Genomic DNA, 25485 nt, shown 5'->3' with positions numbered 1-25485 from the left:
GTCAAGGTTTTTAAAAGTGTTCGGTAGCACTGCAGTGTGCTCGCTGACATTGGTCCCCAGGCTGACTGAGGTTTCAGGAAATACTGCTGCTTCCAGTTTACCTGAATTTTCCTGGACTGTGTACATCGACTTTGATGGAGTTGACCGCCTGTTCTGGTCGATGTGTTCCACACCAGACCTGAAAAAAGGGTAAAGAAGATTAAAACACGCCGCTTTACTTCACAGACGCAGTGTTTGTGATACAAAAAAAAATGCATCATGAAGAGCATTAAAACATAGACAAGTAGCATCAGTGTAAAAAATGCATTTATTTCTCTACACCCAGACCTATCTGCATTGTCGATGAGGCCTCGGCCAGGACCCGCTGCTCCAGAACAATCTGTGAATTTCTTCCTTCATCTCTGGTCATCGTGCTTTTAGCCCACCAGCAGCTTTCTTTGTTTTTGCTTTCTTCTTTGTTTTTCATACTTTTCTCCAGTGCCTCTCAAATTTCTGACAGGCTCAACTCTCTTTCTTTACTACTCTGTTCCCATTTCGACTATGGGCTAATATCTAGTTTAAACTACGACTTATGAAGTATTCTCTATTGCATTATATTTTATTACAGTCTTTACTCCGTTTGGTGACATTTTGAGTTCCCTGCCAATCAAATATGGTAGTAATGGAGTTTCTTCAGTTGAACTGTGGCAGCGTTCTGCTGTAATGCAGTGACAGCGAATACTCCCAGATGGAGCAGCGTCATTTCCATATATAGTTTGTTTCTTAATATAAGTCACATGAATAGTCAAACGACTGAAATAAAACGTAAGCGTTTCCTTTTGTGATGAAACACCAAGCACCAAAAAGCACAAAATGAAATGTGACACCATGGAGTTGGACATGTTGGTGGAGAACATTGTCAGAGTCATCACTGCAAATAAATCTGAATTTAGAGGGAAAAAAGCACAATATGATGATCGTCACAAAGTCAAAAATTTACGTTGAAAAAAATATCTTAATGTCATGTATTGAATCACTTTGTGCCTTGTTAATCAATCTGTTAGACTGATATTTCATATCAGTGAAGATAAAGTCAATAGTGCATCAGCAACATCAGCTTTGTGCCCTTTACTTTGCACGTGCAACCCTTTGCACGTTTAAAGCTCTCTGAGAAAGGGCTGAATTTCTTCAAACCATCTCTCAACCACCTAATAATCATCTATCCTGTCCCCCATCACTCTCACCCCTTTATGTTTCCATCAAAGTTACAGCAAATGTTTATTCATGAGCCTGTCAGTTAATAATTACTGCAATTAGTCACATATTCAAAGTTTACCTGAGCAAAGTTCAGGAAAAAGAGTTGATCGTGGGAAAGATCAATGCCAGGTAGCGGCGGCTCCTCTCCATGCTGCTTCACATAGTCCTTGTAAGCCTATAGAAGCGACAGCAGAACCAGCGATGAATTTAGTTTTTATACCTCTGATATGTTACAAATAAAGCAGAAGACATATTTTCTAAATTACTGGAAGAAATTTTAAAGCAAATTCCACATGTGATTCAAAGGGTTTCATCTGTTCATGCCCAACGGTTTGAGAAGTGGATTTGGGATTAAGAGTTCACAGGTTCGATTCCTGCTCCACCCTGATGGGTCCCTGAGCAAGACCCTTAACCTGCGTCAGCACTGACGTGCCTGCCACAGCCTAGAAATAGGGGGGATACAGGCGGGAAAATGAATTCCCCCAAGGGAATTAGTGAAGTATGATTAGTTTTATTTGGCAGGTGGCATTTCGAAGCCTTTAAATCAGTTCAACTGGACTCCTGTAACAGCATGAACTGATAAAAGAATTTGGATAAGCTGTGAAAAGTCTTTTGCGACATACAGCCAAGCCCAGCTGACCTAATTCCATCACGATGAGAAACTCTTCCGTCCATTTTGTTGCTAATTTAGACAACGGGCATGTTTCAGTTCTTTAAAACAGCCGGTTTCTTCTGAATTCAGAGGTTAAACCGTAATGCCGTTGCGAGATTTTGTGCCTCGCTGTTTGATAATCATCCATCCATCTTCTCAGTTCCTAATCCTAATCAAACAGGTTGGTCCCAGCGTGGAGAAAAAACCGTGTACACACTTGATTAGGTCGCCGGATAACTGCAGAGGCTAACGCAGCTCAAAGTCACTAATTAACAAGTTAATTAATGAAGTGAAATGCAACTCAACACAATCAGATCCCTTTAGGCAGCGGGTTCAAACCAGGACTCTTCTTTCAATGAGGTGACAATGCTAGAGATTTCGCCACCGCTCCCCAGTGACTAATGTGGACGCATTCAAATTGTAATTCATGTCTCTTTTTGTTCATGACATTTTCTCCTCCAGCTCAAATCTTAGTCACCGTCATGGATTTACTGCGCTCGGGGTGTTGTTATATGGAGAACTTGGCTCTGCGCAGGACAAAATAAAACATAACTGCATAGAACAAGCACTGACGTGACATCATGGCTTATCTGAATTGGAATATCCGTCATCCCGCTGTCTGCTTCACCCATCGGTCAAACTGACAAAACGAGCGGCAACATCATTTTCTTAATTGCTGTGTTTACAATAGTTAATGAGCCATTCCGTGACCTGCCAAAATTACTCGTCTATTAATGTTAGCAAGCAGATGACAATGAGCGGAGACTGAATCCCCTCCTAAACCAACCCCCGGGCTCATTACCTGATATGCCTGTCGTATGCCTCCATTGTCAGCAATGTTCTCCCCGAGGGTGTTGTTGCCATTTAACTAGAAAAAGCATATAAGGACAGAGAACACAAGGATTGGCAGTGAAAAAAGGGACCGAGTGAGACTGTAATTTTTCCCTCTGTATTTCAGCAAATCTGCAGATAGCGCTCTTTGGGACATAAGATATCATTTCCTCTGGGATAAAAGAAGCATTGTTCAAAGGAATAGCACGGACAAGAGAGCGAGAGGGATTGATATGTCAACACAAAGTATTAAAGACACCTGAAGCAGAGGCGAGATGAGGCTGCATAACTGGGAGGCAGAGAGAATAATGATGGAGGAATAAGCTGGCGTGAGAAGCAGGCGAGTGAATAAATGAGACGAGGCACGGTTTATGATAACATTTTAAGGAAAGAAAAGAATTGATAAAAGTCTTAGATATGTCAGGAAAGAAATTGAGGAAAGGTTTTTTTTCTGCGGGAACATACATGCAGTCCATTGGCCAGTCCCAAGAGAAGTTACCATACTGGTCGACAATGCACTTTGACAAGTCCAAGAACCTCTGAGTGGAGTCTGGGGTCCACCAGTCCTTCAGGTCTCCGTCCTTATCGTAGTTACGGCCTGAAAGAGAGGCCCGACGGGTTTCATTCATCAACAAGAACAAAAGAGATACTCTCCCGTACTAATATTCATTATCTTGTTAACAGCACTTAAAAATCCACTAATGACAAATTACTTTTTTCCATTTCATTTGTGTCTCTGAGCAGAGATGAGCATAAAGAGACTCTTGACATTTCTGAAGGTGGAACATATTAACTTCTCATCACACAGTGTAAATGAGTGTTGTGAAAGTGTTCTGAAGCATAAATTATATTAGCTTTTGTTCTCGAGTGGTTCCGGTCAACAATGTTTCTCTGTACATGATCAAAATATCCATGTTCCACCCAAAAATGTATATAAATTTGGTAGATTTTTGAGTGTTTTAATGCTTTTAACATAACCTTTTAGTGGTTTGTTCATTTCTTTCCACATGCCAAATATACAGATGACTGACATTCTTGCAATCATACTTCTCCACACTGAAAGGCAGCAGGTAGGTGATAAGTTATTCATTATCTCAGTGTGTCATTTGCTACTTTAAACTGAGATAAAAGGCTCTTTGAAAAAGTATCTGCTGTGCGAGCAAATTAAAAACAAGGCAGAAATGTTTATTTGCTCCAGATCAGTGGTTCCGCGCAGACGCTATACCCCTGGGAAGACCTGCGAACAACAGCGTGGAAAATCGTACCATTGTCGTCAAAGCCGTGCGTGATCTCGTGACCGATCACCATCCCGATGCCGCCGTAGTTGAGAGATTTAGCCTGGCCTTTGCTGAAGAAAGGAGGCTGAAGGATACCCGCTGGGAACACTGACGCAGGAAATGAAAAACCAAAATAAAAGCCTTGAACAGCATTGTGTTTGTTTTAATTGCGTTTCCAAATGTTCCTGCGATTCACCTATTGGTTCTTGCTGGAGGAGTAGAAGGCATTAACAAACAGCAGCTCCGGTTACCCACCTAAAGAAAAAAAAAAATATATATATATATTACAGCAAGGTAGACTGAAACAATTCATATTTGATATCAAAATCACTTCGCCGTTATGATAACCAGCCTGATATTAGCATTCATGCAGATGCAGGGGGAGCTGAACTTTATGTATGAGTAGGAGTCTGTGTGGGAGAATGTGAATGCACCGTGAACCCGAAGCATCACACACAGCCTAAACAAAGTCATTTATAATTGCGATGTGATTTCAATTCTGAACATTGCATATTAAAATGTTTATACATCTGAAATAAGCCTGTTAATTCTTCCCCGCGACAGAAAGGCTTACTCGTCTTTGTTGACTTTGACTTTGAGTTTCCGCAGGCGTTTCTTCTGCACAAACTCTTGTTCTGGAGGATGTTTTCAAAGTACTCCTCTGCACTGTAGCTCAGCTAACACCAACACACGGCAAGAGAAACCAGAGGATTAGCCGGATGAGAGCTATCAACACTTGGTCATACATTCCACAGAAGAGCTCATAAAAGCCAAGAATTCGCGGAGATCTTTTAATGAAACTGAGACACCGCAGTCCGCAAACCTGCAATGAATTCACTGGAAGAGGGTGAAACACGTTTCTAAACACTCACATCTTTGTACTCATTGTTGAGGTATTCATCATCCATGATGTTGTCAGAATAGCCAATCCTCTCTCGAATAGCGCGGGCCTGCACAAAGTTGATGAAAATCATCTTAGACAAGACATACCCTGAACTACTACGGCATAATGTATAACACATCCTATGCGTAAAACCAATACCTTCCTCTTCAGCTGCTTTCTTTGTTTCTGAATCCATCCACGTCAAGTCATCTAAAGTGGTTATGAACACCTCCCGAATGTCTTTATCAATCTCCTCCATCTAGTAACACATTAAGAGATAGAAAAACATGTATATTATGTATATTTCCTTGGCACCATTCATTGTCTTTTCTATTGCTTTCAAATTTGCTGGAGGCAATCCCAGCTGACTTTGGATGAAAGCAGGATACACTCACACACCTGTGGGCAATTTTAATCTGTAATGCATGTTTTTGGACAATGTATTGTTACTTAGAGACAGCCACACACAGGGAGAACATGCAAACACCGCACAGACTGAGTCCTCAAGCCCGACCCAGTCTTTACCTGGAGACTGTTTGCTATGACGCGCTTACCACTACACCACTGCACGGCCCTAAAACTGATAAAAAAAATGATCATTCAAATACAGACCATCAAAGAGAGCTCATCTGTCAGTCAGAGCACATTTTCTGCAGCGTGGGAGTTTTCTCCAAAGGTCTTACAAAGAGGACCCGGTGGAAGCGCACCAAGCTATGCTGCAACAAACTGAGGCAACTCAGTCATAAAAATACACTTCACGTGGTTAAGCCTCATTAATACACAGCCACAAAATCAATGAAGAACCACTCGAGGTTACGCACCCATCGCGTAGGAGTCCGATGACCTTGGCTACGATCTCTCGAAATTAAATGATTTCTGTGTTTAATATGACATCAAGCAGGTTATTGACGTTCGGAAGTTATTGCTTATTGAAGTTGATAGTGAGGTAATGAAAAACACACATCCATCTTGTTTGATGACCGATATATTAGTTTGGTCTTTCAAAGCTGCTGAATTTTGTTGTATTGGAAATATCTGCTCTGCATGTCTGTGGTCGACTTTAAAAACTATAAATGCATTATTGATAATGTTGCTGATTTACATGTTTTAAAAATTTACATATCCTTATAGATGCGTGCAGCACTTTGCAGCTGGACGACGGGCTGCTAAAATGATATCTGTGCCTCACAAATCTCAATCACAGAAGTCATAGTAGGTTAGAAACTAAGAGCTAAAGCTGTTCTACACAGATAAACATACACATGCTTTCATGCCTGCATGCACATCTTCACACACGATTTTTGGAATGAGCAATAGCTTTAAGATCGAGAAACTCTCTATTTTTTTTTATGCAAATTTGCAGAGTTGGGTATTTCAAAATCTACATCAAAAGCTTGCTTTTTAGGGGGGGAACGCTTTGGTGTGTGTTTAAAGTTCATGTAATGTATTCCTCTTGAGTATTTACAAGAATGTTGCTGCTTCCACAGAGACAGACAGACAGACTGACGCCACCACGATGGCATGATGTTGTGCAAAACATGCAGTGCTCAAGGGTCATTTAGGCTGTCTGGCTAATCTATCTATCTATCTATCTAGAAATGAACAATGGAGCACTCAGATAGGTAATAGAATAGAAATGAATGTAAAATGGGAGAAACTGAAAACTCTTTTTAAACAGCAGGGCCAGTAAAGGTCACCCTTTCGGTTTGCTCTGACTGCAGTTGGACAGAGGCCAGCCCAGCATCTCATCACTTCAGCAGCGCCCGCGCTAACACCCGCACGGCCCGCTCGGACGTCATGCTGAGAGTCCACCACAAACCGGCTTGTTTAAAAGCCTTTTAGCATACCACGGGACTGCGGTGCATGCATGCAAATGTTGCTCAATAAATAAACATTTAGTTCTTTCGGTGAAAAGTTTTCCGCTTGATTTTATTCCTCTACCAGGCGGGGTTGTTAATTAGCTGCATTCTGGCCACCGCTAACCAGAGCTCACAAAGTGAAACGCTGGCAGTGGGCTCAGAAACCATGAAGACTAATGAAACACCAATGAATGCAAGGCGAGGCTGGACAGTCCAGATGGATGAGTCCTGGCTGGTTGGAGATTGGACACTGAACTGAAACATGTGCAGGGATGAGGTCTGGTAATGATCTGAGCTGGGATATTGCAGAGTGAGAGAGGAAGGTCCCTTAGGGTCCCTGTGAAGCCTGCAAGTTATGAGCTCCTAAATGACCATTTGGAGTCAAGATAAAACGAAAGAGGGAGATTATTTTAGGAATATAATGAACTCTTATTGGTGATGATCTGCTACAGTTCAATACATCCTCTACCACTGCTGTATACAGACAGTCACTGACAAAAGCCACTTATCCATATAATAGGAACAACAAATATGTTGTTGAACAATCAGAATAGGAAATAGCTCATAGGAAACGCAAAGCCCTTTTTATCCTCTTTATTATACTGGTATAAGTTTGTATCATCTATTAAGTTTTATCACGTAATTGGGACGGAATGGTCAGATTTCACTTGGGCAAAAGTCTTGTTGCATACAAACATCTAAAACTCAGAATGCATTTACAAAAGTAACATTGTGAGGACTAAATTCCTTACGGTTTGTGAATGACGTTAATACCATCCTGATAAAGTTGAAAGAGATTCTTCTCCTTTATCTTAGCACAGATATGCTCAACAGTGTTCGTGTCATGGTGACTGAGCTGGCCCGGGGGCACCTGGACCTTCTTCAAGACTACCTTGAAGGACTTCGACGTGGAGGCTTAAGCATGAGAAGGAGTGGCATCCTGCAGCAGAATCGGACCCTTCTTGTGTTTTGGAATTTTCAAGAAATGCCTTGGTGATTCATGCTGTTTGATGTTGCCGTTCACGCTGCAGATCTCTTGCAGATCCTCCTACTGGATGTAAACCCAGACCAAGAGTTTTCCTCTGCCAGATTTGATGTTATATAAGTGAAACTTTGGTCGAGGGCAGTTCAAACAGGTTTTCTGCAATATCCTGCCTTGATTGGGATTCAGTTCAAAGGATGAATTATCAGAAAAATCACTATTCTGCCACTTTTTCTCTGTCCTTCGTTTCAGCGATCGTGGGACCTTTGGCAAATGCACCATAAATTTTTTTACAAGTCTCCTGTTAATGAGAACTTATTTGAATGTGAGAGAATTCAACAGACTTCCCGACGAATAGATACGGGGGAACTGGTCACCACTGTCACTGCTGCTGTTGAAAAAAAGGGCTGACCAACAAACGGTCCTCTTGAGCCAGACGTCGTCCTGACCTGGCCTTGTCCTGATTATCAACAGCTCATTCAATCATTTTCTGTTCTCTCCACTTGCATTTGGATACATTACAACATGTCACCTTCGCAGCAGACCTGGACTTCAGGCTCTTGACGACCATCACGCCGGCTTGGGTCGAATCTTCGGCGTGCTTTTAAAGGTAGTTTGCAGTTTAAATGAATGTCTGGTGGTCCTTGGGTTCTTTTTACACAAACCTGAGAATGTGTTCATTACGCATTGTTGCAGGTGAAGGCTCTAATCTGGTGGAAAGGTGAAATTTTATATCAACAAGACCAGACTTTTTTCCCTGTGGACACCAGTACACTTTGAAAGCTAATTTCGTTTTTTATGAGAGCCATTAAAAAAAAAAAAAGAATAAAATAAGATCACAAATCAAATTGTATGCAATTTTATGTCATGTGGATGGATGTGCATGTTTTGAACGTAGCATGAAGCTGAGCGTCCGCAGCATTCGAAGATCATGCAATCTACACTCAGCAAGGCGGCCCAAGTGAAGTTATTTACAACATTTTGTAAACAAGGACTGGAAAACAGCTGGAAAATGTAAGATGGTGTTAGTTACACGCCGTATCTGAAATCAATCTGTGTAGCTCTGAGAGCTGCTATGTGAGCAGTGAAGCATGTGTGCCAGCTGCAGGTTAACGCAACACACTTATACACACACACACATATGTATTTGTGGACACGGGCGGTGATTTGGACTTACATGCTCAGAGAAGCTGTGTGTCATTTTTCACACGCGCGCGCGCACACACACACACACACACACACACACACACACACACACAACACACACAGCACACACAGCACACAAACACAGAACTGGGACTGCTCGAGTGGGCACAGATCCATCAGGAAGGTGACAGAGATTAACGGTATTTGAGACACTCAGAATTACGACACATGTAATGTAAACGCTCACACACATTCTGAGTCGCACACACACACTCACATGCCTGAACTTGCACGCATGCACACACACTCAGGCACACATTTAAGATTTACAGTACGGGTGGTGTGATCATGATAGCGGGGGGACAGCGTGTTCAGCTGTTTGCAGGGGGTGAAAACAGAGAAAACAGTAGTGTGGTGACCAAAGAAAACAACCCAGTCAAATCTGCCAAACACATGCATTTCCCTGCTGTATTTCAACCACATTCCTAACCCCCCATGCTCTTTTTATGATGCCCTGTGGACAAATTTCTGTTATTAGGCCCACATGTCAGTAAACAAGCAAGCATAACATGAAAAGTAATACCTGAAATAATAATTTACACTGACAGCAATTTACCCCGACAACCCATTCCAGCCTCTACTAACCAGCTCTTTACTCTTTTCGGAGAAGGCCTCCGTCACATACAGTCGGCCCACGGCGTTGTCCATGTTGCTGTTCACGTAAAGTACACACTGTCGCCACACGGCTGCCTCTGATGTGGTTCCAGACAGAGCCTGCAGGGAGGGAAACAAGCCACAGATCAATTAGAGACACAGCATCGACGAGTCAGCATATCAGGTAAAAGAGGCTCGTGGCAGTTCTCTACTTGCACCATCATTATACATCGCAATTACAGATGACTTTAAGAAATAGGACAGAAGGGAATGATTAGATTAGGAAGTGAATTACAACTATTTATAACTTGGAAGAGAAGCAGAACTGGGTGTGTGTTTTTTGTTAATGCTTATTAGATGGGGGAAAAAAAAGAGAAGCCAATTCAAAAGCAGTCCCATAATTCAGTTCAAACTGTTAAAATATTCACTTATTTCATCATAATTTTACTTCATAAGTGATGATGATCAAACTGCCAACTGTAGTGCTGTGTATCGCTGCTTAATCATGAAAAAACGAGAGAGTTCTGACAGAGCACCTACAGTACATCAAATGTCATTTTAAAAAACTCCTTTTCAGCGGTAGACTGGAACCAGTCTCAGCTGACTGAGGGTGATGTGGGATACGCCCTGCCTGGTGAGGTTAACCGTCCAGCACAGGGCAAACACAGAGAGATATACAGTCACACACACTCACATTCACACAAAATCACACTTTCAAACTTGGTGAACACCAATCAACCAGGTTAGCTGCAGAACAGCCATGCACGCACAGGGAGAACATGAAGAGAGGCCTCAAAAGGGAATATGCCAAATGTGAGGCAAGACAGCAAACCGCTACGCCACCATTTAATCAATATTGTCCTTCCTAAATGAAACAATATGTAACTTTAAAAGAACAAAAACAAAGGCAACACAATTAAAAGACAACTTGAGATCTCCGTGTTGAATATTTCCCTAAAGTGCTGTCTGCGCCTCACCTCCATCATCACCATAATTTGACAGCAAAAAATTAGAAAATCTCTTTGAATATGTGGCCTCGTGCACTCCTGAATTCAAATTCAAATGTAAATTTAAATTCCAAATGAAATTCTAATTCTAATTCTCACACCAGCAATAACAAGGCAGCCGTGCCAAATGCTCACTTGGGTTCATTGTTTTTCCCAAGGACACTTTGGCTCACAGACAGGCAGAGCTGGGGAGGGATATGCCAAATTTAGGATTAAAGAACAAGAAGCTCCGGCACCTGAGCCCAGACTCAGGGTCAGACTCAACAATGTCTGTCCAGATCAGCAGGACAAAGAGTGAAGACCGCTTAAGAGGATAATGAATGGCATCATATGAAAGTTTTGAGGAATTACATTTGTGAATTTTTGCACAAATCACATTGACCAGAAGCTAAAGAGATGAATTATATGCTTTGTGCACATATGATTTGTGCATTTCTCTAAAGTAGGTGTCAGTATGTTGGTCATTTACCTTGCGGAACGCTTTCTTGGTGTCTCTGTAGGCTCTGCTCAGGCCCACCACCATGTTCATAGCAAAACGCCACACCATGTAGTTCTGCAGATCCCTGAGAGGAGAGAAAAACATTTTAAAGAAATGTGCTTTCAAACACGCACAAGCTGGGATGTACAGTAATGGCTGAGCAGCTGTTTTTTATTGCATACTGCGCCTTCCCACCCACACAAACATACAGGAGCAAATAGGTCATCATGCACAATCACACCTACGGGTTCCCATGAACACACTCTCACCTCTTTGTGTATCTGGCCAACACAAGGTTGAGTCTCCTGTAATAGTTGGGGGAGTAGTTTATGACCTTCTCCGTGTCAGGTATGCTGATGTTGACTGCAGCCATTATCTTAGCAGTGAAGTAGCTCCAGTTAAATACCTTCAGGATGAGTTCAAAAGCACAGACGGAAAGGAGAAAATAAACACGAGCAAATGGAAGCGGGGTGAAACATTAACGGCACGTCTGCAGTTTATTTTTTACCTTTGAGTCAACTTCAAGAGTGAAGTTGGCGTTCAGGTCTCCCAGTTCCATCTTGTTGTAAAGCAACACTGGGCTGTTACGATCCTCCGGCGTATCAGTAGCCTTGGAGAGAGCAAGACAGGGAAGCTGAAAATGGCGAATGCTGTCACAAACCCACCTGCTTCCTGACACGTGTGCATGATCGCCGCGCACGTCCAGCAGCATCAAACATATCTGACGTCCCAGGAGGCTTCAGGTCTGTAAATGTCAGCTAGAGCGGTGTGACTGCCTTGTAAAAACCAGCAGCCGAGCGGAGGTGAAGTGAAGCATGGCAGCGAGCAGAGCAGAGCAGATCAGCCAAGAATGACAAACGCGAAGCGCGGAAACCTGTTGATGTCTGAGAGAGCCCGTTGTATGGGCATGAGGTTGGTGAGCAGCTTGTTTTCTACAACAGCTGCTCCAGACTGGAACCCCAGATTGAAAACATGACAGAGAATCCATCCTGCTAAAAGCACAGCGAGGCGCCAAGCTAAAAGCTTAAGACGGAAAACTGTGAGATGCACTGAAAGAGGAAAACATGGTTTTCAAGAACACAGGGCCTGATGTGTAGAGGTTTGTGTGTATACATATGGAAGCTGAGATGAACACTGATGATCATGTCTGGCAGACACACAAAATAACACACACTCCATTTAGTCTGTTTGCCTTCATGAATATACAGTACAATGGGTGTGTGTTCCAGAGAGTGTTTGGGGACAGATTAATGCACTATACCCAATGTGATATACTATCTTTGAAAACATTAGCACTGCCACATACCAGAAACAGTAATTCTATTTACCATAACTACTCAGATTCTTGTGGGAAATAAGCCGTGCTTTCATACTTACATTGGCAATATCCTTCTCCAAGTCCATAACTCGTGCCACCTCGTCTCTGATGCGGGCTTCATCGACGTTAAGGCCCCGGTCAGTACGGATCAGCTTAGCCAGGTCAACCATAAACTGCTCGTAGGCCCGACATGCCTGTCAAACACCCACTCACTCTTGATATTTGTGTCTTACTGCTTGGAGTTCAGCCAGCGACCACTCACAGATACATGCACAATCTGTTTGCCTGAAGCTAGGTGTAGTGAAGTGGTGTTTTTCTGCATATCAAGGGTTGATGGTGAAGCAAAACCAGAGCAGAGCATGTGTGCTCCAATCACAGACATCTGGCTTGGATTGAAGCGCAACCACTTTCAATCACTATTTACAGCAACAGAACATATTTGTATTCATCATATGCAAGCTTTATCGTGTAAGTGTGGTTTGAAATGAAGTTACTTCATGTCTTGATGTTCCACCTGATACCCTCATCATTAGTCGGGCATCATGTTCCCAGAAACAAACTCCAGGGGACACAGAGAGCAGACTTAGTGGCCCGGGCCCAAATGAACACATGGAGCCATTTTCACGGCACATGGGCTGAAGGCCTTAATTATACGTGTGTGGTGTGTGTGTGTGTGTGTGTGTGTGTGTGTGTGTGTGTGTGTGTGTGGTGTGTGTGTGCGTGTGTGCTTCAGTTTACCTCTGCATAAGGACCGGTGCAGGCGTAATAGTCTCTGGACATGAGGCCAAGACTTGTCTGATCAAACTGGTAAAAGGAAACAGACAGAAGGATAAACAGGTTAATTTATGTGCAAGCTCAATTTGGGATTAAAATTCATTATTGTCAAGCTGGATGGATGGGATGGAGCACCTGTCTCAATATGGACACAGAGAAGCAAGCAGGGATTAATACTTGTCTATACCTGCAGAGTCTTCTCTCTCCCCAAATGTTTCTGTGGTGACAGCCCTGTACTTACACAGAGGTTGCAATAACAATGTTCATCTTGTCAATCAACCTGCTATCTGCACATTATTGGCATCCTTGGGAAGTTTTTGCCAGCTGAGCTGTGCAGTAATTGGTTAATGGCAGAAATGGGTTTGGACTGAATGTAGAAGGTGACTCTTTGTTTTATAGAAGCACAACTTTAAGAACATTAATCGGATGTTTCAGGACTGGGAGGGTTTGCACCTCCAACTTCAACTTTGGAGGGATATAAAAATCCCCTGAAGTAATGAACGTGGTGTTCACCTACATGAATGATGTGTGAATTGGAGTCTCGGTCATCAGTTCCAACAAAGAAATTGACCAAGACAGGAGTTCCATATTTTCATTCAGCTTGGCGATGACGTCCTCCAGCCTCCATGTGTTTGCTTTAAAAAAATAAAACAGAAGAAGAAGTGAAGATTTAAAAGAGAAGGTTAAAAATCCATAAATATCATGTCGTGAGTGGAAAATAAAAGCTATACCAAAGCTGGCCTCCCAGTTGTCCCACAGCGATGGGCCACTCAAACACATCGGGCAGCATGTCAAGCAGAGGACTCCCTCCTCTGACCTCGATCAGGCCTGAAATGGAACAAACACACAAGAAAGAACGAGGAAGGTTCGTTCATGCTGGTGGATGAATTCATTTTATACCAATCAAACTCTGACCGATAGCCTAAAGATGTAAATCATGCTTATATTAAGAATTTAAAGATGTATAAATTATCTATGTGAATTTCAAGTGAAAAAACTTTCAAATAATCATTGGTTTTTACTGTGTAGCACTGTAAATCTAATATAATAATTCATCCAAGTGGTGACTATTTAACGCCAGTGTGATGATACACCAACCTGAAGAGGCGGCGTACAACCTTTGATGACTGTTATAAAATTACACTGTTTATTTTGAAGCCATAAATGACCCAGAAAAAAAAGGGAATCATCAGTGGCTTTTTCCTGCTGACTCACTCTCATTGGTGCAGGACTTGTACAGGGTCTTCGCTTTGGTGAGAGCCTCAGCTTCTCCCTCCACTGTATTCTCAAGGACACCTGCAATAGAGCGGAGAAACAGAGGCAGCATGAAGGGAAGAAACCCAGACAGAGATAAAGGAGGAATGAATGTACTCGCGGTGTTGCAGACTGAGGAAAAGCAGGAAAAAAGAGGGGAGGAAGAGGAGACTCAATCTCGCCATAGGTGCTTCAGCTTTTATTCCACCACTGTGAAGGGATAGATTCCAGCTGTCTTCCAGACGCACTCAGTCTTCTTAAATTAAGGCATGTTGTCTGTCTCTGCATCGCAAAGTGCCAACATGAATGCGCTTTTATTTTTTTCATAGAAAATAGCAACTAGTGGCAAAAGTGTCTTTATTCCACAACAAAATGAAAACATGATGAATGCATTTGAACGTAGGTGGGAAAAAAAACATTCAAAGTCTACTTCAAAGCTGTCCTTTTTTCATTATATGTGCAGCAGCTACCTGAAAACCATAAAACATTGTAATTGTATTTCAGATGACAGCCTTTATGAGGTTTGTGTATCATAACAAAACATTTAAAGTGAATATTCTTCTGAGGATATTGCAGGTTTGCAGAGAACAACAAGGCTTTAATGCCGCCTTTCTTTTAACTCAGCGGCAGTCAGCTGTTTTCATTATTTTGGCTGCTTCGCAACATTATGTCAGGTCCACTTACTGCCTTAAAAAAAGTTTTCAGGGGAATATAAATATTGAACATTGAAAGCTAGAAACTTTGCTTTCATGGATCAGGAGCCAAAACGGCAGAACAATAGCTAATTCGCAAACACGCACAGAACATGTTTTCAATGCTTTGGGGGACATCGCAGCGACTTACATTCATTCCCTACAGGCTAAAGTCATCTGTAACGACGTCTGCTGAACCCATTTTAACCGAACCTTAATCCATCCATAACATTTATCTCCAACAAACAGATAAAGGATTTTCTCAGTATGAATGATTTAAGCAGTAAATATGCTGATTAAGTAGTCATCAGCACAAGCAATGCTGCTAATAAAAATATAAATACACACTGCATTTGTAAGGAACAATTCAAACTCATTCAATAATATATTCCAGTTTTAAAAAGTGTTTAAGCATTGACCCTACAAGAAAAGCTCTACGGTGCTGGAGTGGTGTTTCTGCAGGTCGCTCGTGTCCGACAGACCAGAATAAACATGTGAGGTGAATTGTTGACCATAAATTGCCAGTTGGTGTCAGTTATTTTTCCCTATGCCCGACTGGAAACCACTCCGCACCCCTGACTTCACCCTTCGTCAGCTGAGATCAGCTCCATCGTGCTGCAACCGGAACTTGATGAAGCGGAAAAGAAATGGGGTATATAAGCTTTTATGTTATTGAACAACAATTCAGACTTGGGGCCTGGTCTGCAAATGAACACATTTATCAATTTCATAACTTTTTCTCTTTTCAGCACACACACACACACACACACACACACAAACACACACACACACACACACCACACACACACACACACACACACACTCCATTGTACACCTGATTTAAATCAATAAACACTAATTACTTATAATTGTTTAATTAATCCAAGTTCATTATTTCTATTGGGTCATTTGCTGTAAAGGTCGAGGCTGTCTCGTAAAACAAAATTAGGCATGGCAGTAGAAAAGTATCATTTTAACCCTTAAAACTCTAAAATCCATGTATAATCTCAGCCTTTTCAAAACTGACCGTGAAGAAACAAAGTGGGAAGAAATGTGACTGAAAACAGCAGTTAAATATTTTCATGGATGAAAATTGTGCCTTTCAGGCTTGGCTGTAAGGAGGGTTAGGAGGAAAGAAAACTTGCAGGTTGGCACATATTGAAAACTATTTATTTATTTATTTTTATTTTTTTTGGGGTTTTTGTTTTTGTATAATTTGATCCAAAGAGTTTATTTTTTTTTTGGCAAAATTACTTGAGCCTCTCCAGGAAACACTTTCAATCTCCAAAAGCAATAATCCATTCCTTTATAAACTTGGCAGATAACTGCTATGACTTCTGGTAGTCTCAAAATTGACAGGCAGCCATTTTGATGTATATTGACTTTACGTCTCCTGATTTGATCCCATGATGAAAAAAAACAAAAAAAAAAAAAATTCCGAATGGTCAACAGACTTTAGAAGAAGTCATGGCACTCCAAGTTTGTTTTGCTAACATGGTGATAAATCTGCAGCTACTGAGAATTGAATTACGCGTAAAAAGTCAGTGAGCAGCGGAGCTGAAGGTGTGGCGGCAGAGGGACGATTAAAAACAAGTGAGCGCTTTTACTACCTGTGTTCACTGCCTCTTCAACACCTGCTATGGGCATATGGACGCCGGTTAGCGCGGCCCCAGGCTGGGTGGCGTTTCCAGGTAGACAGCTAATCAAAATGAGTGATAAGCGTCGGGGTGTGGAGACACTCCGCTGAGGGGGAGGACAATGGGAGCTGCGCGCTTCTTCCGCGCCGCCTCGAGGCGACGAGTCGCACGTTGAAGCTTCAAAGCAAAAGTATTCCTTCATGAGCTGCTGTCACTTTTTCTTTTTTTATTTTACAGCGCTGAAAATGAAGATGAGCTTAAATAAATTGTCATATTATCAAGTCTTAGTTTAACACCCACACAGCATTTATTTTATTTTATTTTTTTTATTTTTTTTAGGGGGTGATTGCTGAAGAACTACTGTGGTGAAAGCGAGTGTGTCACTGTGTTGTGATTCAGGTAGACAGTCTGTCGTGTGAGTCCTGAAAAGGAAAGAAAAAAAATCTCACAGCATCTTGGAAACATCTCAAACTTTGACTCCAGTTCAGCTGCTAGTCTGTCGCTCGGCTCCAAATATAAGTGAAACACAAATAAATGTTCCTGCACTGTAATAACGTAACCACGAAGACCTCACATGGCGCTTCTCGCCTATCACAGCTCAGGTGTCTGTCAGGAACAAGGCGTTTTGAAAGGAAAAGACGAGAAACAGCTTGTCCTGTCAGGAACAGGGAGCTCATATCCTGACAAAGCCGCTTCATTAAGCCGGTTCATGATGATTTACAGCAAACCCGGAGCTTTCATGTGACGCTAGGAATCCCAAACACCTGGTAACAATTCAACGATGCAGCATGACTTCGTTATTTTTACGACCATACATCATTTCATACCAGATCCATTATTTTTTATTGAGGTTGGCAGTTCATTTGACCCTTTGTGCAGAGATCGTTTCTGTAATATTTTTCTTGAGTTCATCATTTTTCTCTATCTAAAAAGCATACGCTCTGCTGCCTTTCCAGCCAGTGGCTTTTTATGAAGAGTTTTATTCATTAACTGTGTGGTTGCTTCATAAGGACTGCGCCATGAATAATGTATGACGCAAATCTCTTTTTAGTCTTAAGTGCCTTGTATAATAAACTTTCTGTACATGCAAAAATGTGTGTAAATGCCTAAACTCATGACTGCTGATAGTGTTGATTATGAAAATTTAAGCTAAGTGAGGAGCAGCCTCCACTCTGTGTGGTTTGCATTGTCTAATTGTACAACATTACATACATGCGTAGGTGTGTCAGGAATTCAGTATTGTCCATGCAAATAAATCAGCTTCATTTAACTGTAAGTTGAGGGAATTTAATTGAGGGTGTTTGCTTCAGCGTTTATATTCAGCGCAAGTATCACTAAGTCTGTCTCTCTGGGAGATTCAACACGCAATCAATCATTTGTCGAAACTCTCATGGCCTTTCAGAATATGCTTTTTCTCTATGCATAGAGCCGCCATTTGTTAACATTCGCCAAGTCAAGCTGTGCAAACAGTGTGTGTGTGTGTATTTCAGTACAATCCATGCACCGACTGCTCTGCTTTCCTTCAGTCTCTCTTCGAATATATTAAAAAGAAAAAAAGAAACAGGTTTAAGGTACATTTATTTGTGGATTTTAGCTTATCAGACAAACCACGAAGTGCAAAATCATAAACTAATCCTCTACCTTAAGCAATCCAGATTCATAAAAATAAATTTAATAGAACATACTCTGAAGCCACAGCGATGTTCACTCAGCTGTAACAGCAAAATTTAAAATGAACACAAGTTCACAACTCTGAACACATTTGTCAGCGGAGATAATCTGTGAAATTTGTCTTAGTTCATCATTACAAGAAACGCATTCATGGGAGTTTTCTCTCCTGCTGAGCTTTGGATGAGAAGATCTGTTTGCTCAATACATCCAGCACTTTGGCCACACATAAATAGGAACATGTTCTGTTCCTAAATGAGAAAAAAAATTGTTTCTATGAGTAGAATCTGTCACCAACACATTAACACATACATACTGTAGCAACACCTTCCTCAACTGATATGCCCTCAGTGAACAGAGAATGGTATTTTAAAGACATGGAGTGGAATTTCTCCATAAAAAATAACTGTTGTTCCTAATCTAGCCTCAGTATTTGGGAGAGAATATAGTGGGCATAAGACAATACTGACAAGGGTGATACATCAGTGAAGTGAAAGTGATATTTGCTGTTTTCTTTAAACTTTCACATCAAAATCTGGAGGTGAATAGTTTTTAGAATTTTTACTATATTTTGTTGAACAATGCTGAAAACAACTATTTAAGATTTTGTAAACCAGAAGCAACTAAACAAAAATATGGCAAAATTTGGAGATTGAAAAATATGATGGTAGCCATAACCCAGCCCTAGTAACATTTATTACATGTACTGGGATAAACCTCAGCAGTGGAACACTCACTGGGCGTGCCACCCGTGCTGTGTTCATCAGTGCAATACTGTCCGCAGTAAGATGTGATTTAATCATCACACCTTGGATTTCAAAGGTGAGATGATTGCCGTCCATAAACTCCTCCTGCGATACGAGGCTGCTGTTTTCCAACAACAATGCTCTCTCTTTCGCTGGCAACGGACGGAAATCTCACAGCACAGACACGCATCAGCTCTTTGCAAAGCAACACAAACACATTAATTTTCCCAGAAATGACAGTCTTTTGAAACGGCTGGGGGGAGAAAAACACCCCGGGAAAGGTTGTTGTGTAAGTAGGACAACCTCTCGACTTTCACAAGCCATCACATATCTCAACAAGTCTGCAGCACTGCCTGTCACTTATGAAGTGATCTGATAAATGTTGCATCAACAAATTTACAGTACACCATCTAACTGCACATCTCAATGAAACTGCAGGATCAATACAGGAAAGAGGAAGGGGCTTAAATTGCACAGGCAGCTGACAGGAAATTCTCCCCTGAGTCCAACAAGGCATCACTCATGTCACCACGGGTTGGGATCAAAAGATAAAGACCAAGGAAATTAGATTTCCTTTCTTCTTTCTCTTTAATTTTGGGGCTGTCTCAAAGCTCAATCACAGTAAAGGCATTTGGATAATCAAGATATTCATTTGCATATTCAAGACAGGGTGGATCTTAGTTTTTTTAGAATTCTCTCGTTTTATTTTGTTTTGCACCTTGTCATCAAGTCTTAAAAACACATTTCTTACTGCATAATTTAGCAAAAATCCTCCACTGACATTTTACTAAGATGCTTTAAAAATCTACATGTTACTGCATGAGTGCTTATCATTCACACAGCTTGTGTCTTTCTGAATGAAATTGGGATTTCATCCTTTTTAGCCTAAAATATTATCATTTAGCTTATTTGTTTATTGTTTATCAATGAAGGCTCTGAGAGCAACAACATTTTTGTGACACTGATGAATAAAGAAGACCTTTATTCTGATTTTGGATTTTTCCTCATTAGTATGAAGCAAAACACGGTATTATACCAGAAGCTAAAAAGTATTCCAGTGACCTATAGGTAAAAATGTTGATTAGACGTTATTCACATTGTTATATCAAATTCTTACATTACTCATATGAAATAATTTTCACTGTAAAGCATGCTCTCTTGTTAACATTTTTTTACATTTTCTAATTTTTTTTTTTATTGTTATTGGGGGGTTTTTTTTATTTTTCATGTTGCATTGTTTCAGTCCTACGCAGTAACACTGGAGATTTTGGGGTAAAATCTACTATTGACTGTCAATTAAACTGCCTTGAAATACAGTTCGAACATTTTCCATTTTTGATTATTGATATTAACTTTGAGATAAACAAAAACAAATTATGCACAAATATAAATACACCGCACTGCATATTTGTAGCAAATTAAGTGATTATTGTTTTAACTATAGTATAGATAAATTAAAGTTGCATAGGATGACTAAAACTCAATTGTGAAATGGCGTATCGACACTTTTAGTTCGAGTCTGGTTGGGCCAGGGGGTCAGGGTTCTGTGTGAAGTCTGCATTTTCTCTGGGTTTATGTTTCTCTAGGTTTCCTCATAGAGTCCAAAAAGCATGCGCTTAAGGTTAATCGGTGACTCTAAATTGCCCCATAGCAGTGAATATGGTGTGTGTGACTGTCTCTCTGCATTATCTCTTTGTGTTTGCTCTGTGATGGACTGGTCCAACCTTTGCCCGGACTGCTTCGCCCTGTGACTCCAAGCTGAATTAGTCGGTATCAAGGACGGATGTTGAAATTGTGTCAAATGACATATTCTTCAATAACTTTTCACGTAATTCAAGCTCATCCAAAAAGTCACATTTGGTAGTTAATTTGTCACGTTCCTAATTAAAAAAGAATGCCACTCATTAATGAGGGGGCACGCTGGTAATAAAGGCACAGTTTCCGTGCAATGAGGAGAGAACACTGCAGTGAATACAAAACAGATTTAGCAGTTCTGTTTTGAAAAAACGATAATCGGTGACGTTCAGTGAAATTACCGAACCACGAAACGCTGCCTTGGTGATTTGGTAAACAAACAGATTTGGTGGAATGAAGTGTTGCTACTGTCAGGCAAATGAATCGTTTAAAAGGGGCAGCTTTATAAATGCAATTACTGAACAAGAAAAGGAACGTATTTGAAGCTGCTGCTGCCCCGTGGACTCCTGATGGCCTGTCAGTGTAGTTTCACCCGAAGCACGGAAACTTTTCACTCATTAAAAAGATCTCAAGAGAAAAAGGTTGAATAAGACTGATGAACAGACTACAGGTAAGGATCTATCCCAGTGGTACAAGACCACCTCAGAAAGATCCCAGATGTCAAAATTACATTTGAACGCATCTAGAAAACCACAAAATCGACTTGATAAACTGCAAAATGCTTATTTGAAAATTCTTGCTGTTGTCCGCTAATAGACGCGCCGGTTGGCGTTTGGCTTCAGTGCAACGTTGTGGGAAACAGAGAGAAAAGAGCCACAGCATTTCTTCAAGCGCTCTGGGGGGGGCTCTGGAGAGAGGATGTTGGGGTTGGCTGCCCCAAGAAAGAGTAAGTGAGACGTCCCCGCGCGTCTCAGAAAGACCGATGGAGGAACTGTGTATTGTTCCTGAAAAGAGCACGTCCGGTCATGGTACAACAGCCATAAGTGCGTCCTCCTAATTCACAAAGAACCCAATTTTCACAAAACAGCTATTCTCCAGGCAGGAAGTATTGCTTGCACCATCCCACGCTGAACAAAAGCACCGCATATCTCTTGTTTGCTGTGGGAATAAAAAGGATAAACAGACATGATGTGGTGATCATTACAAACCTGCCTGAAGCCTATAAAAACATGTGGCGGATCCCTAAAGGGATGAGTGACAGTATATCTTCCAGAAGCAGCAGGTCTGAGAGGAAATATTGACATCTTCACATGGCTACTCCTGAAGAGACAGAAATACCTGAAGAGAGGTCACATGTAAATACACTGCTTCATCTGCACTTTTGAAGCTCTGTTTATTTTGTTTAGTTTTGAAGGAATATTATATTCACACAACAAACAAGAGCTCCCGAGGTCACTGCGAATGTATTCAAACTGCATTCTGCACAAAAACAAAAAAAAAAAAAGGAAAAAAATCATTTCATGATGTATTTCTTTTCTTTAAGTCATTCTACGTAATTGCTCTGCCTGGCTGCGTGGCGATATGGCTGTTAAAGAAGAGAATATAATGATGGAGGCTGTTTAGGAGAAACAGCTTGAGACATTTATACATGAAAGAGCTGAAGTCTCAGCTTAACTTCAGTAGGTTGAGGAAAAAAAAGCAGGGGGGGAAAGACTGCCTGGGAAGTATAAAATATTCTGTGTTCAAAGGTCAACATTTGCTTGTTGTGGGATCTCTCTGCCTTAGTCATGAGAAACTCCGCTCGGTCGGAGTCAGATCAGATAATGGACTTGGAGTCAAGGATATTCCACCTCACCACCCAAATAATGAAATGTCACCCAGTTGTTGAGCAAGGGGAAGAATGAGAGTAATAAATCATGCAGACTGTCAATAAATGAAAGGTATTATATGAAAATGTGATGACAAAGGACTGAAGCATACGGTCTAGACCAGCAAATAGCCCAAAGAAGAACACTGGGAGGAGGTTTTTTTTACTGTAAGATTATAAAAAATCTTAATCTTACATTTTTTTCAAAGTAAGTAACTTCTGTTTGCTATTTAGGCAATGGCTACATTTTTTGAGCAAATGCAGGACTTTTTTTTTGCATTATGTCTGTCTGTGGCTGAAAAATGAACTTTTGGGAAATGGTTTTCACAACATAACTCTTTGGAAATGTGTTAAAAGAGAAAAGGTAAGTTCTAAAGCACTACCACTGCACATGTCCATTGCACTTATAGTAATAGTCCTGCACATGCATGTGTGCACTCTGTCTTTACTACATTATGCAGATGTAGAGGAACATTTATTTTATACACCAGATACTGAGTGGGCCCCAGGAAATGAATCAACACTGTTTAAAAGAGGTGGAACGCCTTGAGATCGCAGCCATATCAGTGATGCATCTGTGAAAACAACTGCTACCTCAGCTACAGTATCTCACTGTCAGCAAAGTGCCATCAGCATCAAAGTCATACTGTGAGTGACTTTGTGAAAGCATCCTACAGAATCTCATGGGGACATTCACGCTTACAGAAACACTTTCAGTCAGACTGATAAGTGAAATAATTAATAGCATTACTGTACGAACATTTTTTATTTCGAAAACTGAGAATATGAGCTGCAGGAGGAGGACGCTATTCAAATGAAACAACTATTCACACTTTTTGTCCAATTCTGGGTAAATTTAGGATTGGGACACATCCATCATACACAGAAAGTCATGGACCCCCAAAGAAGTTTTTATTTATTTAAAGCTTAATATCAGGGCATCATTTTAACAGTCCAGCCCTCTGAAGGTCAGCGTACAGTATACTGTACATGGCCTCTGAATTAAAAGACATTTGACAGTTTGGTCTACCTCAGCTCCTGTAAATCCCTCCACATTGCTTTGAATAATGATTTTTTTTTTTTTTTTAATTAAATCCCCATCCTTTTTCAAACTGGTTCAGAACTCCTTAAGGGTTTCAACAGAGGACAGCTCATCCCCCCAATCTGAGCTTCTCTGCATTACTTTCAAGTCCAATTTAAACTTGACTTCAAAATTTTACAAATAACTCTGAAAGCCCACGTGGGCCCGGCAGCACCCAGCTATATTACGGAGATGCTGACCCCGTACGAAGCCGGCGTGCAGCCTCAGATCCTCCGACAGGGTTTCTCTGGCTCCAGGCTAAAAACAAAAGGTGTCAGGGCTCCTCGACTCTGGAACAACCTGCTCATGGAGATAAGACCGGGAGACTCTCCTTTCATTCAGAAAACACCCGAAAACTATCTAACTTCTTCTGACTTGCTTTGAAAAGATGGCATCTCTCACGTGCCTGCTTTTAATTTCCCCATTTACCCATAAGCCCACTGTTTATTCCTATTTGCTTCAGCTGTTCATAAAAGGTGTGATCAGTATTGATACAGTTGAGGATACTTGGGCAGACTTCTCCATTTCCAGCATACTCATATTTGATTGAATAACATAAGGAAAGCTACTTCAGCTTCAGTTTGAGTTTGGTTCCTGGTTCTGTGATTCTCTGCCTTGCTTCTTTCAGCAGTGAAAGCATCAACAGATGCCTCCGTGCCAGCTCCACTGGCAGTCATTCGTTCAGGAAAAGTAACATGAGAGGTGCTACAGAATGGTTTGCAGATAAAATGGCATGCTTCAGGCCATGAGCGGTTCCCTTTTTCCATTCTTTATGTTTTCTCTTTATTTCATTTGGATGGAGCTTGATTTTTTTTTTAGCATCCGTCCATGGACCTTTGTTCCCATACTGTTCATCGTCCTGTATGTTTTCACAGCCTCTAACCATACTCTTTCTGTTTTTCTGGCTTCCTCTGGGTTGATATGCAGTTTTTGAACTCATTTCTGTTGCCTGGCTATTTACAGGTTTGCTCTTTTGAAGAAAAAATACCCTTCACTTGATTTCAGGAAAAAAAAAACGGAACCTTCAGAGTCTCCTAAATAAACTGTAATTGTTACATTTCTGAAATTTTGGGACATTTATATCTGCTTCTCGTGAACGGCCACATATTTTACTTCTCCCACTGATACACAACCTCACCTCAAACTCAATTACCTCACATTCAACTCTGAACTGCGGGGGAGTTCCTTTGTGCTGAAATGACACAAAGCTACCCAACAAACATCAAGCCTCCAGTTTGAACCCGTGAAATCTGAGCAGCGCATGTTTAAAAAGCTCTTTCTCCCCACAGCTCTTTCAATATTGGCATAACCCTACTCAAACTAAAGCTCAGACTTGGAACCATAAAGTAGGATCCTTATTTTAAATTGAATACGTTGAAGCACAGAGCCTGGGGAACCAAAAAAAGAGAGAAAAAAAAACTGTCCAAATATCCTCTGGACCATTCAATTCAATACTGAATCATCATCTTTTGTTACAATTCATTTCTTTTCGCTTTTCTTCGCTTTAAATGATTACTTTCCCCACATTTTTACTCGTTTCTCTCTCCGCATGGCTGCTTTTCACTTCGGCCACTTTCTCCCCCTTCATTTTTCTAACACCCCCCCCATTTTCATTACCATGCGTGCACTATTTATGTGCTCATTTAATTGTAATGAATCCTGAGATAGAGACCCTTCACAGGGCGCTTCCTGCAAAAGGGCACAGATCATGTGTGTGTGATTGGATTACTGACTGCCTGGCGCTAATGTTTAACCACAGCAAAGGCTTACCCTTTCACTCCCTGTCTCTCAGACACACACTCCCTCCC

At 41.2% G+C, this 25485-nt stretch overlaps 1 protein-coding gene across 1 annotated transcript in view; it reads right to left on the bottom strand.

The window, feature by feature from the left end:
- LOC115400577 (neprilysin) overlaps positions 1 to 25485 on the bottom strand; it is a 44784-nt gene that overhangs the window by 3256 nt on the left and 16043 nt on the right. Inside the window, 23 exon segments of the mRNA XM_030108560.1 lie at positions 102 to 178; positions 1316 to 1411; positions 2691 to 2756; positions 3185 to 3201; positions 3204 to 3317; positions 3985 to 4104; positions 4186 to 4228; positions 4230 to 4251; positions 4571 to 4628; positions 4631 to 4673; positions 4869 to 4950; positions 5044 to 5138; positions 9512 to 9640; positions 10997 to 11090; positions 11275 to 11411; positions 11514 to 11615; positions 12383 to 12517; positions 13062 to 13127; positions 13615 to 13691; positions 13694 to 13732; positions 13829 to 13850; positions 13852 to 13925; positions 14313 to 14393. Coding sequence (XP_029964420.1) covers positions 102 to 178; positions 1316 to 1411; positions 2691 to 2756; positions 3185 to 3201; positions 3204 to 3317; positions 3985 to 4104; positions 4186 to 4228; positions 4230 to 4251; positions 4571 to 4628; positions 4631 to 4673; positions 4869 to 4950; positions 5044 to 5138; positions 9512 to 9640; positions 10997 to 11090; positions 11275 to 11411; positions 11514 to 11615; positions 12383 to 12517; positions 13062 to 13127; positions 13615 to 13691; positions 13694 to 13732; positions 13829 to 13850; positions 13852 to 13925; positions 14313 to 14393 — 1789 coding nt within the window.

Source organism: Salarias fasciatus, chromosome 14, assembly GCF_902148845.1.
Source record: "Salarias fasciatus chromosome 14, fSalaFa1.1, whole genome shotgun sequence".
NCBI lineage: Eukaryota > Metazoa > Chordata > Actinopteri > Blenniiformes > Blenniidae > Salarias > Salarias fasciatus.
The sequence above is the reverse complement of the archived record's forward strand: the minus strand, read 5'-3'. Positions and strand labels throughout refer to the sequence as shown.